Source organism: Hydractinia symbiolongicarpus, chromosome 7, assembly GCF_029227915.1.
Source record: "Hydractinia symbiolongicarpus strain clone_291-10 chromosome 7, HSymV2.1, whole genome shotgun sequence".
Lineage (NCBI taxonomy): Eukaryota > Metazoa > Cnidaria > Hydrozoa > Anthoathecata > Hydractiniidae > Hydractinia > Hydractinia symbiolongicarpus.
The window spans coordinates 21,232,423-21,246,595 of NC_079881.1; the positions used below are offsets into that span (position 1 = coordinate 21,232,423).

Genomic DNA, 14,173 nt, shown 5'->3' on the forward strand with positions numbered 1-14,173 from the left:
TAAAAATATTCCGCCATCAATATTGTTTTCAAGTTTCCACTAAAATAGGACAGCATGAGTGATTATAAGAGGAAGAAATAAAAAGAAAATGTACAATTGTTTTTCCGTCTCTTTTTTTGTATTGTAAAATATTTCCTGTTACCAACATGGTTGCAAGCTTTTTTAGCCACTTCGTGCGCAGTCTCCGGACGTAGGCACAGTTTCCATAACTACAAATTTCGTATGTAGCAGTAGATTATAAAGTACTGACCGTATACAAAGTCGTTGGACAGAAAAAAATTTAAATTGTTTATCATTGCGAACGGTAAGCATATTAAGATTTTTTTTTAGGTTCAAAATGTGTTTATAATTTCCTTTTTTTTTTTGAGTTTACAACCACAAAAAATACGACTTTATAACCATAATGTTCTTTTCCAAAAAATATTAATGTAAAGTTGACACACATCATTTCATAATCCTATTCTAGCGACGAAAATTACTCACCCTTCATAAAAATTCGACGTAGCTCTGAGCCTTAATATATTTTTACATGTTTTTTCTTGCATGTAAAAACATGTATTGCCTAATGATAACGATGTTGGAACAACTAAGTTCCCAGCTTTCCAGTATGCGTATGTACTATTCAGTAATTAATAATTCCCTGGGCAAGAGCATTCTCGACCCCAGAGCTCTTTGAGATAAACCTCGAGGTTTTAATCTCAAAGAACTCTGGGGACGAAAATGGGGAATTGATATTATATGGTAATGACTTAAGAGTTGATATTTTCCCACGCTATGTTTACCTCAGCAAGTAATTCAGTTAATGAGAGTAATCTTTTAATTAGTAAAGGAGCTACAAATTGCTTTCGAAAGCTCTCCTTACATACACACATCGCTGTATACAGCTCTTCTTCCCTGTATACAGCCCTGTACTCAGCTATCATCCCTAAACATACTTCTCTATCCCTAAAAACGGCTCCTTAATCACAACTCTGCATCCCTGCATAGTTTTAAAAAAACTCAAAGTGCAGTGTTAATTTTCTTCGTCTTAATTTAATTTAATGTAAGTCAGTAAATGAATGCCTACTACGAAATGTTTAAAAGATCACTTGTACTCTCCACCACACATTGAAAACCATCAAATGTAAATTTTACTTAAAGTCAGTTGAGCAGCGTTGGTCAGAAAACTCCATACTTTTCTAATGACAAAAGATGCGAAAAATGGAAAACGTTGGTATACATTATCACCTCATCAAAAACTTGCTCCCAACTTCTCATATATTTGCTTATAAACGTAAACGCTGGCTAGGTGGAGGTTGCATCGAAGGAAGCGAGACTGTTTGAAAGTTTGTTAAACTTCTCCACAGGTATATAATTATTTTGATTACATAAATATTGACAGGAGATTAATTCGATTAATTAAATGTTTCTCTTTGACCTCACCCTTAGGAGATAGTTGAAAGCTTACATATTATTTATCACTGAAACAATTATTTCCAAGGAGGAGGGTGCACATTTGTTTACATTTTTTTATCAAACTTCTGCCGGGTGTTATTAGTAAAAAAACACCTGCTGAAAGAAATTCATAAGAACTGTACGAATGTACAATCAAAGAAATTTTAAAAAGGTAAAATCAAGTAATTTTCTCAAATTAATAATCGCAATTAATTTTATTCATCCTTGGCGTATAAATGATATCTCATATCAATAAGCAGTTTTAATAACCTTTCATGTCTCAACGCACCTAACAACTTATTCGTGGTTATTCGGATCATATGTTTTATTTCCATGCACCCTTGCTGTGCGAAAACAAACCCTTTAATACTCCTGCATTACGTCATCACCAACTTTTTCCATGTCAACAACTAAAACTTTATGTTATTGTCTAGGAGGGGCCAGGTGACGAAGTATTAATATTAAATAAATAAAATTGTAACTAATTAAAGAGGTCGATACTAAAAATATTTCTCATCCCTAAGTTCCTTAGCAAAAGGTAGAACAAATTACCTAATTTCGGAAATATTTATTTCCTCAATTGCGAGCTGAAAGTCACAGTCAAACCCTTCACAAAGACGAGCTAGAATATTATAATGCTCTAAAACATTTCAGGTTTGTCATGATGATTTGATAGAATATCCTTATTTAAAGAGGAAAGAACTATTATGAAATTTTGGATGACGCCATAATTATTATAATTTATGAAATTCGGGAGAGGTGTATTATTGTACATTTATTGGAGGGAGGTGCAAGGAAACCCAGCCAACCTGGCGTTTCAGACCACTCCGTGGAAAAGAACGTGATAAGTATTATAACAGGGAAGAAAGTAAAAGAGAAACGTTAGGCCAGCCGAATCACTTTGTCCCTCCTCCCAAAGACAAGGGTAAGGTTTTTTTTGACGTTTTAACTTTTTACATCTGATAAAAATACCGCCTTTACGCAAGTCTCTAATGACCAATAGTCGATAAAAAGAAAAGGGGAGTACCCCTTAGGCTTCCACGACCCTTTGCAACCATTTCTCTATTATTTATTTTTGAGACATTTATTTAAAAGTCATTTCACAGAATTTATTTCAAGAGCTTTTTTCTGTAACCCAACAAACAAGCAAACAAACAAACTCATTCCCGCGTCATTTACTGCAACAGTATTTGTTTAAACGCTCAGAAATTATTTGACTGACTAACTTAACCGGCTCGTTTATAGGCCTTCACGCTGAACATTGAAGCCTGCTTCATCTTTCTCTGTTCGTGTCTAAGTAACATCAATTTTTAACCTTTACTCAAATATCTTCTGCAGTGGTTAATATAAATTCAACCGGACCACACTGTTTTTTTTACTCCTCGGTCAATTCACAGAAACAGACAATCTCAAACCCAGAGTCTATAGTGTTAACTTCGTGTAAGAGACGCTGCAAATCCTGGGTTTAAGGTTAAAAAGAAGGAAGCAAATCAAAACGATAAAAAAATTGATGACGTCACACAGAATGTTCACGATAAATATTTATCTCTAATCTTATCATAATTTTCGTAAAAGGAGGAAATATAAAAAATATGTACGAAGAAAAAGAACACAAAATATACTCATTTTTTCCCGTGTGTAAAATAGTTAGTTTAATCTTGAGCATGATTATTTTGATACAAAGAGCAGGAAAACAACAACAACAACAATAACAATAACAATAACAACAACAATAACAATAACAACAACATCATCCTCAACAACAAAAACAACAACACCATTAAAAAACAACCTAAAAACAACAACGACAAAAAGAACATTTTTTACCCAACTCCATTTCAGTAGTTCATGTCTGATAAAATATGTAGAAGACGAATTCATACAACGTTGCGAATTTTCTTTATAAACTTTATTCTCGACGACGAGGCTTGCGGAAAAAATATATTGAAAGAAAACATGTATTGAAAAAGATTAATTGTGATTCGCGAATTGTTCCATCTTGAAAGCAAAATTCCTTCTTTCGAAATCTTCATTTTCTTTTTCTTTGTGCTAAGATGTAATCGCATTAGTGAAAAATAGATAAATCAGGAGATAACAGTTCCCTTCAGACGCAAACATAAAAAAATAAAATAAAGAACGCCTTAAAACTTCATTTTATGAATTCCAAATTGGGGACAACAAACACAGGGCGAACTAATGATTTTATTACGCTGTTCTAATTGCTCGGTCCTAACCACCCTCGTCCCCAGGGTTTATCCCTACCGAAATCGACCAACACACGGGTCACCTTGTTCCCAGGGCATTTTGATGAAGTTGACCGTAGTAACCGCTCAGAGGCCACAAGACCCTGGGGACGAGGTTGAAAAACTGCTTCACTTGACAAAAAAAGAAAATATTGATTAATTTCAAACAGACGCTATTGTATAAATATATTCTGCTGTAAATCCTGATGATGAGTCATGATGAGCAGAATATGGTTTATTATAAATGGCGCCATGTCTGTGTTGTCAAAAAAAGAACAATCTTAAAGCTTTGGGCTTTCGTTATTTTGTGCATTTCCAACACAAAGTATCGATTTGACAGCCATTTTTAATAGAATACCGTATCTCTATAATAATAGCCGTCGTCTGTCTGTCTCTGCGCGGACCCCCCGCTGAGTTAGAAAATAATGTTACAGAAACACGAAATCAAATGCAAAATATTTTTATCCACTTTGTTGCGACGGGTAAATATAAAGGACGGCCAAACCCGTGAACTTTTCCACGGGCAACGACTAGTTTTTATAATAATAACCGTATTTCGTCTGTCTGTCTGTCTCTGCGCGGACCCCCCGCTGAGTTAGAAAAAGCTGTTACGGAAACACGAATATCAAATTCGAGACATTTTTATTTACTTTGTTGCGACGGGTAAATATAAAGGATAGGCAACCCGTGGATTTTTCCACGGGCTAACGACTAGTCTATATTATAATACCCGTATACGTCTGTCTGTCTGTCACGCAAAATGGTAGCTTAGCTACGCAAGTAGCGAGACATACGCGATGTGGTATAAAAAGGATGGGCGAACCCGTGGATTTATCCACGGGTTAACGACTAGTAGAATAGAATTGTCTTAAATTTATTTGTAATTTAATCCTTTTTACACATCATAATTCAGTGACCTCCCAAATATTCCCGTCTCTTATAGTAGTAGTAGTATATATTCGCCGACAACAGCATATACAAAAAATGTAGTCATATAAGTTAACAATATGACAGAAGCAAGCAGAAGACATATTTTGTCTTATCATCAAGCCCCTTAAAAAGCGAGCAAATCTATGGTCAATTAGAAGGGTAAAGTAAAAAAAAGAAAGATTAGGCTATTTTGAACTAGCAGAGGTTTTTGATGTCTTGATTTAGAAGAAATTTTTTTAACTGATTTTTAAAGGAGTCAATAGTTTTAGTCGTTGTAAATAAGGTATCGTTACGGATAATTATTGTTCCGTCCAATAAATCGATTTTTTTATGTTGTTTGTCATGTGTTTTGGAGATTTGACTTTTTATTTTGTATGTCTTACTCTTGCCATTGACATTTTATATCTAGTAGCGATTTAAATACAAAGATTGATTTATTTTGAAGAACCCAGCGTTTATGTATAGATAGCGTTTTAAGACACGGGGTGTTCACACCAATTTCTTTTTCTGTCAACCTCGTACCCAGAACTATTTGCCTTTCAACTGCGCTTTCTGAGCTTGCTTTTCCCGTTACTGATACGTTTTGGCGGTAAAATATACATTGCTTTTTGTGTTGTTTTTTTCAAATACGAAAGCCTTCAAACTCTATAAAACAAACCACGTCCTCACTTCTATGCCTACAATATGGTGATGAGACGGCTCCACAATATTATTGAACCATCTCGGCAGCATATCCATGCATATAAAAGACGCAAATGAAGAGCCCTGGGGATGTAAATGTCTAGGAATTTTATAACTTTTTTTCCATTTTATTGATACCTTTATATATCGTGTAGGACTTTAAGCTAATCGAATGTTATGTGCAGGTGTGTATGTGAGCAATCTCATGTCTTTCATGATGGTTAGCGAGAGCTGTATTGATTTTTCATTAAATTATTTTTTTTCAACTTTATTAAATTTAATTTTTTAAGTCTAAACAGTTTTATAAAAACATACATTGGTAGCCTTGGTACTAATTTGCTGAATATTACATACAAAAGCTTATCGGTTGAGCAGAACAGACAGGAATAGTTGGTAAGGAGGTTGTTTACACAGCAGGTGTTCGAGTTAAAACAGCTGAAGCGTGAACGTTCGAATGTTTTTACGAAATGCCGAAAATGATGCAAACGATTGTTTCACAAGATATTCGTAACGCCGGAACTCAAAATTATCGACAGGTTCGATGGATAGAGGATATTTGCAGCAATTTGCAAAAAATTCTTCGTACACATTAACATTATGAATTAGTTAGCAAGAAAATTCGATCAAAAGCGAAGTTATAAACGAATATTAACTGAAAAATGGCAAGGTTTTCGATTCGACAGAGTTTATCCTCGAAGATTTTTATATTTTTAATGTGCGGAATCTTCATAGTCATCCGGAGTAACTACGTTTATAACAAACCTCGTTACGATGAAACCAAACAAACATCACGAAAAATACTTGGAAGTTTTGATGCAGAAAACTGTAAACATTCGACAGGCGCAGTGGAAGAGTTTCCATCTGATTTATTCACGCAGGAACAACGTATCCGTGGAGGAGTGTTAGTGCACATCATCGTCATGTTTTACATGTTCGGATTACTTGCTGTCGTATGCGACGATTATTTCGTGTTGTCACTATACCACATCTGTTCACGGTTAAATCTGGATAGAGATGTAGCTGGTGCTACCTTTATGGCCATTGGTTCTTCGGCTCCGACTTTGTTTATCGCGATCGTGTCCATATTTTTTACAGAAAGCGCAGGTGATGTCGGTTTAGGAACAGTCGTTGGTTCAACAATATTTAACACGTTGTTTATCGTTTCTATATGTTCCATGGCAACGACGATACCAATGTCGGTAACATGTTGGCCGTTAATGCGTGATTCGTTTGTGTATACACTTGGTACCCTGACGCTTGTATTTACAGTGCGCGACAGACAGGTGCACTGGTACGAAGCAATTATTTTCGTATTTATTTATCTATTTTACATCCTTATAATGTGTTACAATAAAACCCTGGGAACCTTTTTTACTAATTTGTCTGATACATTTTGTGGGACGTGCGGCGAAATCGAAGAAGACGACGACACAGACGCTATTCTTATTGAAACTAATAATGACTTAAGTGAAGGAAGATTAAAAGCAAAGGCTGGTGTCGATAAAAATAAATCGAAAGACAGTTCAGCCAGCGAGTCGTATAATGAAAAAGACATCATCCTTGCTCAATTTGAACATAAACAAAATTCACCACTTGATATACCAGACGGTATTTTACCGAAAATAACTTGGTTACTTGGATTCCCTGTGATGATTTTGTTTTATATCACCATACCTCCATGCTGCAAACAAAGATGGTCGGAATGGTTTCTCGTCACCTTCGCAATGTCCGTAATGTGGATGGGAGCGCTGTCTTACATTTTAGTATGGATGGTTTGCGTTATCGGGGATACATTCGGGATTCCCGATTGCATCATGGGTATGACGTTTTTAGCCGCCGGATCTAGCATTCCCGACGTCATGGCATCTGTTATCGTTGCTCGTCAAGGCATGGCCGATATGGCATTGTCTAACGCTATTGGAAGTAACGTCTTTGACATGTTATGTCTTGGTATCCCATGGTTACTAAAAACAACCATAATGGAGCCTGGCAGCTTTGTTGAGATTCAAAGTCAGAGTATTATGATTTCAGCTCTCCTCCTTATAGGCTCTATTGTGTTTACAGTAATTGCAATTCATTTGAATAATTGGAAACTGGACATGAAAATCGGGATTCTGTTTTTAATAGTATATATTGTTTTTATCACCATAGCAACTTTATTAGAATTTTTAGCCTGTCCTTGTCAAATTGAAGATTTTTTACCTTAAATTACTTCTTTAGAACCGAAAATAAATACTATTAATTGTATATTTTTTCATTTATTTAGTTATTTAAGTCATTGTCTTAAAATTCATATGGCGATAGTAAAGTGTTTAAAATTTATATGGCGAAAGGACCAACCACAAGTGTTTGAAATTCTGCTGGTGTCTCTGATTTCTTGTCATCCTAAAACCTCACTTTTAATGAAAGTAGTAGGTGTAAAAAAATGGAAATAATATTAAAACTATCTGACCCTCAAAACCCCCTCTTTGAACCCATGCCGTAAGTTTTTGTTCAAGTAAGTCTTTGGTTTACACGTCTCATCACTTTAGCTCACTACGGGGGCATAAACCTCGCAAACAGAAACTTTCGCAAAATGTAAAAATTCGCAAAATTTTTGCGTTTTGCGACCACAAACTTTCGCGAATGAGCCTTAATTAAAATTTTCGCAAACATAAACCTCCACGAATCAATAATTTTCAAGATTTTTGGGAGAATCAATTTCCAAAATTACGAGAAATTTCCTTAGAAATTTAAATCTGGTCACCCATGAGCTAGTTAAAACATCTTTTAAGATCAGTAAAGTCATTAAGACAACGTATCAACTTAACATGAGTTATTTTTTTTCGGGTTACAACTTTCGCGAATGAGCCATGTCAGAAGTTTTTGCGAACATGAAATTTTGCGAATTAGTCTAAAATTCGCGAAAGTTTTTGTTTTCGAAGGTTTCTTCCACTAAAGTAGTATGCACAACGCTAAATCCAAGAAGGACGAACAAAAAGAGCTAAGTAGTGTTCATTATCTTAAACAAAAATTACTTGATAAATTTCTGCAGGTTGACTTTGTACACTATATTCCAAATCCATCTGAGTGATAACTTTCATCGTCGGATGACGCAAGAAGGTCATTGTACTCGTCTTCCGTTAAATCAGTTTTATACTGTTGCTCGCGCGTGGAATTCACGTCGGAACCCTTGTGAGTAGTGTTACAATGTTTTGTCTTTTTACCATCCTTCAACGACGTATTCACTAACGGATTAGACGTCTCTGTAAAGTCAATTTTTGAACTGCCCGGCTTTGCTGATTGGTTGATCGAGCGCGTGGTTAAATTCGATTGGTCGGATGCGTTAGGTAATTGGTTAGATATAATTTCCTCATCTTCTGATCTAAATTCTTTGTTTATGTCTATATCTGACAGTTCTTCACCTGATAGTTCTGTTAAACTACCCTTTGAGCCTTTTTGTCTCGATAAACCAAACCGACGTATGGCTTCCGCTTTACTCATATTACTGGATGACAAAGACTTCATGTTGGCAGTAGCCTTCGTGTTAGCGGGTACATCAAAAGAGTCTTGCTGTTTTTCTATTTCCAAAGTTTGTTTATTTCTTGTTTTACTTTCAGCCTCGTTCACAGGTTTCACAAGCTTTGTCTCGATGTCTTTTTTCTTAACAACTGGCCGTTTCAATTTGCAAGTAAAAGACGTTTCTGAATTTGTCTCGACGCCTTGCTCAGCCAGCTGATTTACAACTCTTGAGCGTCTAAAAGGTTCGTTAAGAACTTTGTGCAGCTTTTGAGCCTGAAAAAACACACAAATAGTTAGTTGGTCTAGAATAAATTACAAACTCCATTATTTCATAATGTCTCAACATTCCTGACAAGGTCCTTTTATGGCATAATTTTTAAAGTAATTATCAGTTGACAAAGTTACTCGCAGATAAAATTTGGACTTATTTCCTTCTTGGAGATGTTCTTGGAGATTTGATAAATGTCCTACTTTTTAAATATTATCTCCCAACATTTCGGGGGGGGGGGGGGGGGGGGGTAATATTTCAAGGTTCTTGTTCTTGACATATTTACGATATTTCATAGTTCAATTCATTCAAACCCAGAAAAGATTCTGTAAATGTCGTTTTAAGGATACGTTGTTAAAACGCATCAGGTGTACAGGAAAGACAGTAGGACCATTCTTAATAGAGATTGTCAACACAGATATGTGATAATAATATCTCTACTACATGGTCACGCCATCTGGATAAAATATCAGCGTGTGTTGTTAGCACTTTGTCACAAATTGGTGCAGTGGGTTTACAGTTTAAGTCCTTTTTACTACAATATATTCCGACGACCAGTGTTGTATAAAAAAACGATGGCTGAGTGATGCAATGACAAATTTTATGTTTCTTGAGTTAAAGAGGAAATTGTTATCATATATTTGCGAGAGAAAACTCTTTCACAAAAATCCAGATTATTTTTCTTTTACATAATATCGACATACGATAGGACGTTTAAATATCCACAAAAGGCAGAAACAACAGAGCGTTTTATGCAGATCGTTACATAACAACTTTACCTTTTGCGGGCCGAAACCAGGACAGAGTCCAATCTCTTCTTTAGTTGCATTTACAATATTTCTGAATGACTGAAAAAAAGAAAAATCCAATGTTTTTAAAAAAAAGGAAAGAGATTCATTCTTTTACTTTCTCAAAGCCTATAGAAGAAGCACATGGAATAGGTAAAAAATCTGACTTACACCAAATGAGGACAACAAGGTGATGACGTCAGTCTTATTTATAGATTTAATAGTTGTTAGGACATCTTGCATCTATAAAAAAATCAATCCATCAATAAACATATCTCCCTCCTTGAAAAGTGCAACCAAATCAATCCACCGAGAAATCGCCTCTATAAGTTCATGGTGTCAAGACCTTCTTAAGTTAACACAAGACTGTAAAAACGTCATTTATGTCTTAATAAAGTTTCAGAGTGAAAAACGCGATCAGTAGTTTTGCAAGAAGGTCGAAATAAAATGAGGACTTTTAAGGTTTTAAAGGACTTTAATTTTTTCGTTAAAATATGAAACCAAGGCAGCAAGGAGTTGTTATAAACACAAGTAAGTAGGTAGCGGGGAGATTTTATTGTCCTTGGGGATTCCATCCTAATGTTTAGCTCTTCCTCCCCTCTGACTGTAACTATGTTACATTATATTAAGGGAAATACGTAAAGCACTCTAGCTTGCTTGCCTAACTATCATACAACATGGTTAGCTGTCAGTAGTTGGTACCAAATGGGCTGACAACAGTACATTTAAAGTGAGCCGGAGTGGAGACTCGAACCTGAAACCTTGTGATTACAAGTCGAATGCGCTACCACTACACCATCTCTGCATGTGACACAATGAGAGCATACCTTTGCAATGAAATCCGATTCCACTCTTTCTTGTAACACATCTGGTGGCTTATGTTCATATGATTTGTATGTTTCAAGGTATCTTCCCGCTTCTTCAGAACTTTAAACAGAAGAACAAAATTAGAAATTTATTTTCAAACAAACATTCGCATTTCTTTTATCGCCAATTCATCTCGTTCGACACGAACATTTTCGCTTGCTTTGCCCCGCCTTCCCGGTGTCATTTCTACGGTTTTTTCACAGAATTTAAATTGGAGATTTGTAAAATATTTTTATAATTGTCTTGTATTTTGTCACAAACAAAATAAAATGTGTCGAATTATACTAAAAAGTCATAATAATAAAGCAAAAAAAAAAATGAATTACAATCTTTAAAATAATTCACACATGCAATTAAGATTCAGAGCAGTGAATAGAAAAAGATTGTTTACATCATGTTCATATTAAGTCTGTAATCATTAAGCTTCATCTGAAAAAGTAGGCACATTAGAAATCAAAACAAAATATTTCAGTTTAAAAGTAAGCAGCCTTAAAAAAAACAATAGCCTCTGACATCTTCCAATTCCCCTCATCAGAAAGAAAATATTGATGTTGTGCAGCTACTGAAAAGTTTCAGGTTCACAACTTTTCGTACAAAACAAAATATAACTATGAGTAGCAACTTATTTGTCTTGTCAAGAGAGCCTTACCTCCATGCCAAAATAAGAGTACAATCTGCTAGTATCGCCATTTTTCCCAACTCTTTAAGACAATGCTTTGTATTTTGCTAAAAAAATAGCAAGCATGTAATGTAAACATTACATAGGGATTTCAGAATGAAATTTTTTCGCTACAGATTTGGAGTTGCAAGAAAAAATTATCACAACAATTGTCATAACTCACAATGTCAACTTGCACCAATAAAACACGTAATGAATATCTCTTTCCAAGCTGTTTCAATCGTTCGTGAATGTAATCAGGATTCAAGTTGTGATACCGCAAACTAAGAAGCAAAATTGTACCAACAAGGTAAATGTAATCAGATTTTAAATCCCTTCTTGTGTCTTCTTCATAATTTATAGCTTTCCCGGCTTACTTGCCAGGCCAGCCATGTTAAAAAAAGAGAATTGTTCTTTTAGACACAAAATATGCTACGTAGTTCCTTCTAATTTTTGAGCTTTGTTTAAACACTTTTTTTTAGTAAAAATTTGATACATTTTCATACACTAAAACCACAATAAAAGGATAACAACGAAACATAAACAAAGATGGTTCAAGGTCACATATACGAAACCATCAAAAAAAACAAACGGAAAGACAGGAACTTTAAAACTTAAAGACAGGAACTTTCAACATTACTTTTCAAAGTCTTGTTTTTTTAATTCAGCTATTCCTTTGCAGATACATAGCTTGTATAAGCGAAAGAAAATTACCACTGTATATCAACAACTTACCTTAGAAACAAAACACAGCTGGTTAGTCCAATTTCATAGTCTGGAATAATATTTCCAAATTCATAGGGTATATTTCGGACATGTTTTAATATTGGGTTACCACGCTAAAATTGAAATTACCACGCTAAAAGTGTAATTTTGATTGTACAGATGTCATTATTAAAGGTTATAACTTAGCATGCCTGTCAATCATCAGTTTTCCACAACCATTTTGGGGTTAAAAGAACCTGTGTGCAATTGCATTGTTCAAATTTTTAACCTTGCTTGTATTGTTTCATTATATACATATACAGTAGCCAATTCTCATTGTACAAGCATAGTGCCCTGAGCCACAACTATTTCTGGTTATTCCTTTTGCCTAATTTTGGAAACAAAAATGTTTAGTGTTAATAAAAAGATAAAACAAGAAAATCATCAATGTGGAAAAATTATGTTTCAAGAACTCTAGAGTCAATTCGGGTAAGTTAGTGTTGGCATTTATTTTTCATTTGTAGCAAAAATTTTAATTCTCCTAATTCAGCCACTCTAAAGGTGTCTTCATACCTGGGTAGGGGTAAAACCACGATTATATTTTCTACCATTCTGTTTTATAAGTTAGGTTGTAAGCTATAGTGTACCACAAACACAATTCGTTAAGAACACAAAAAGATTACCTGCTTTGAATTTACAATGATAGCATTCTTGTTCTTTGGTATAACTTTCCTATAAAGGTGTATAATAGTGAATAGTTCTTTATTTTTCAACCATGTTTTTAAAAATTGATATAAAACTATCTATGGCATATAAATCTCTCGTTATATTTCCTAACTACAGAATTTTTTATCAGCTTAAAATAAAGCTACAGGAAATGTTTAGCGAATACAGGACACAAAATATGTCCACATACTCGGGAATTTGTGGCTCTGGTGGCAACTGAAACAAATCAGAGTTCTTTAAAAAAGAAAATGTTTGGGCAAATGTCTTTCCAACTTTACGTGTTGCATGTGTTGCTGCTGCATGGGATTGAACTCCTTGTGATGTCTCCTCCACATTGTTCAGACAAACATTTTCAGATGACGACACTGGAACTGTCTGCAACTTTTCTTGAGCATTTTCTTGCAAAGAAACTTGGTTAGTTGAGTGTTCAACAGTCTGTACTTTAGTAGGTGTTTTTTGTTTGTATTTTTTAAATAACGAAACACCATCCATCTTTTTACTACTACCTTCTTCTTCATCACTTAGATTAGCAAGATTAAACTTTCTTTTGGATGCCATATTCTTAACATTCCTGTGTAGTTCTAAATTAATAAATATCTACACCTGAAAAAAATTAAAATATAAAATAAATGTAAAACAGAATAAACTTTCCTGAGAATAACATTTCTTGATTTTTTGGGCTTTTTGCAAATGCTTTAATTGCAATTGGCGCCATTCGCAAAAATGAATTCTTGTGAATTTTCGTTAAATCTGTCATTCACAAAATTATTTTTTTTCAATACCAAATTTTTGCAAATGCCTTAATTGCAATTGGCGCCATTCGCAAAAATGAATTCTTGTGAATCTTCGTTAAATCTGTCTTCGCAAAATTATTTTTTTCAATACGTAGTTTTAAGAAAAATGTTGTTACAAGTATTGTGTTTACGTAAATTCGCTAATTTTTGACCCTGACAACATCATGTTAATATTATATCAAAATGAGAAAGCATTAGTTCTAGTGAAAAAATGTCATGAATCATCAGCAAATTTTCTCAACCTGTAAATATGAATCCTTTTGAAATAAAAATAATGCACGTTTACTTAATTTTTTGTATGATAAACATTTTTATTTCGGTTTGCAGCAAGAAAGCAACTGTTTTAGCTATAACAGTCAGTAATCATTAAGGCAGGCCTGACATAATATAAAACAGGGTCACGTACCAGCTGGATCTAATTTGAAAACTTTAAGAAAAATATTTGTATTTTTAAAGTTTGTACTGCCAGTTGAGGCAACAAGAAAAACAGTATTTAAAAAGCTATTTTTATTTTCTAATTTGCCGTTCCCAACAAAAAATAACACTATTTAATTTCCGAGACAGGGAAGACTCAAGAG

The 14,173-nt window shown here is 34.4% G+C and overlaps 2 protein-coding genes across 2 annotated transcripts; one reads left to right on the top strand and one right to left on the bottom strand.

The window, feature by feature from the left end:
- Nucleotides 1–5,225: 5,225 nt before the first annotated feature.
- On the top strand, nt 5,226–7,608 carry LOC130649061 (sodium/potassium/calcium exchanger 3-like). Its single transcript, XM_057455254.1, has one exon. The coding sequence runs from the start codon at nt 5,948–5,950 to the stop codon at nt 7,493–7,495; it is 1,548 nt and encodes a 515-aa protein (XP_057311237.1). The 5' UTR covers nt 5,226–5,947; the 3' UTR covers nt 7,496–7,608.
- Nucleotides 7,609–8,267: 659 nt separating this feature from the next.
- LOC130649060 (uncharacterized) lies at nt 8,268–13,404 on the bottom strand. Its single transcript, XM_057455253.1, has 9 exons — nt 12,992–13,404; nt 12,759–12,807; nt 12,106–12,209; nt 11,555–11,654; nt 11,362–11,438; nt 10,673–10,772; nt 10,017–10,088; nt 9,837–9,905; nt 8,268–9,062 (listed from the first exon to the last, which is right to left on the bottom strand). The coding sequence occupies exons 1-9, from the start codon at nt 13,357–13,359 to the stop codon at nt 8,337–8,339; spliced, it is 1,665 nt and encodes a 554-aa protein (XP_057311236.1). The 5' UTR covers nt 13,360–13,404; the 3' UTR covers nt 8,268–8,336.
- Between the last annotated feature and the right edge of the window lie 769 nt (nt 13,405–14,173).

Excerpts from the sequence above, each read along its gene's own strand:
- LOC130649061 (XM_057455254.1), top strand. The coding sequence starts at position 5,948 with ATGGCAAGGTTTTCGATTCGACAGAGTTTATCCTCGAAGATTTTTATA.
- LOC130649060 (XM_057455253.1), bottom strand. The coding sequence starts at position 13,359 with ATGGCATCCAAAAGAAAGTTTAATCTTGCTAATCTAAGTGATGAAGAA. Across the intron at positions 11,439-11,554 it reads TATTGGTGCAAGTTGACATT|CAAAATACAAAGCATTGTCT; the intron begins GTGAGTTATGAC and ends CTATTTTTTTAG. Across the intron at positions 9,063-9,836 it reads CTGGTTTCGGCCCGCAAAAG|GCTCAAAAGCTGCACAAAGT; the intron begins GTAAAGTTGTTA and ends GTGTTTTTTCAG.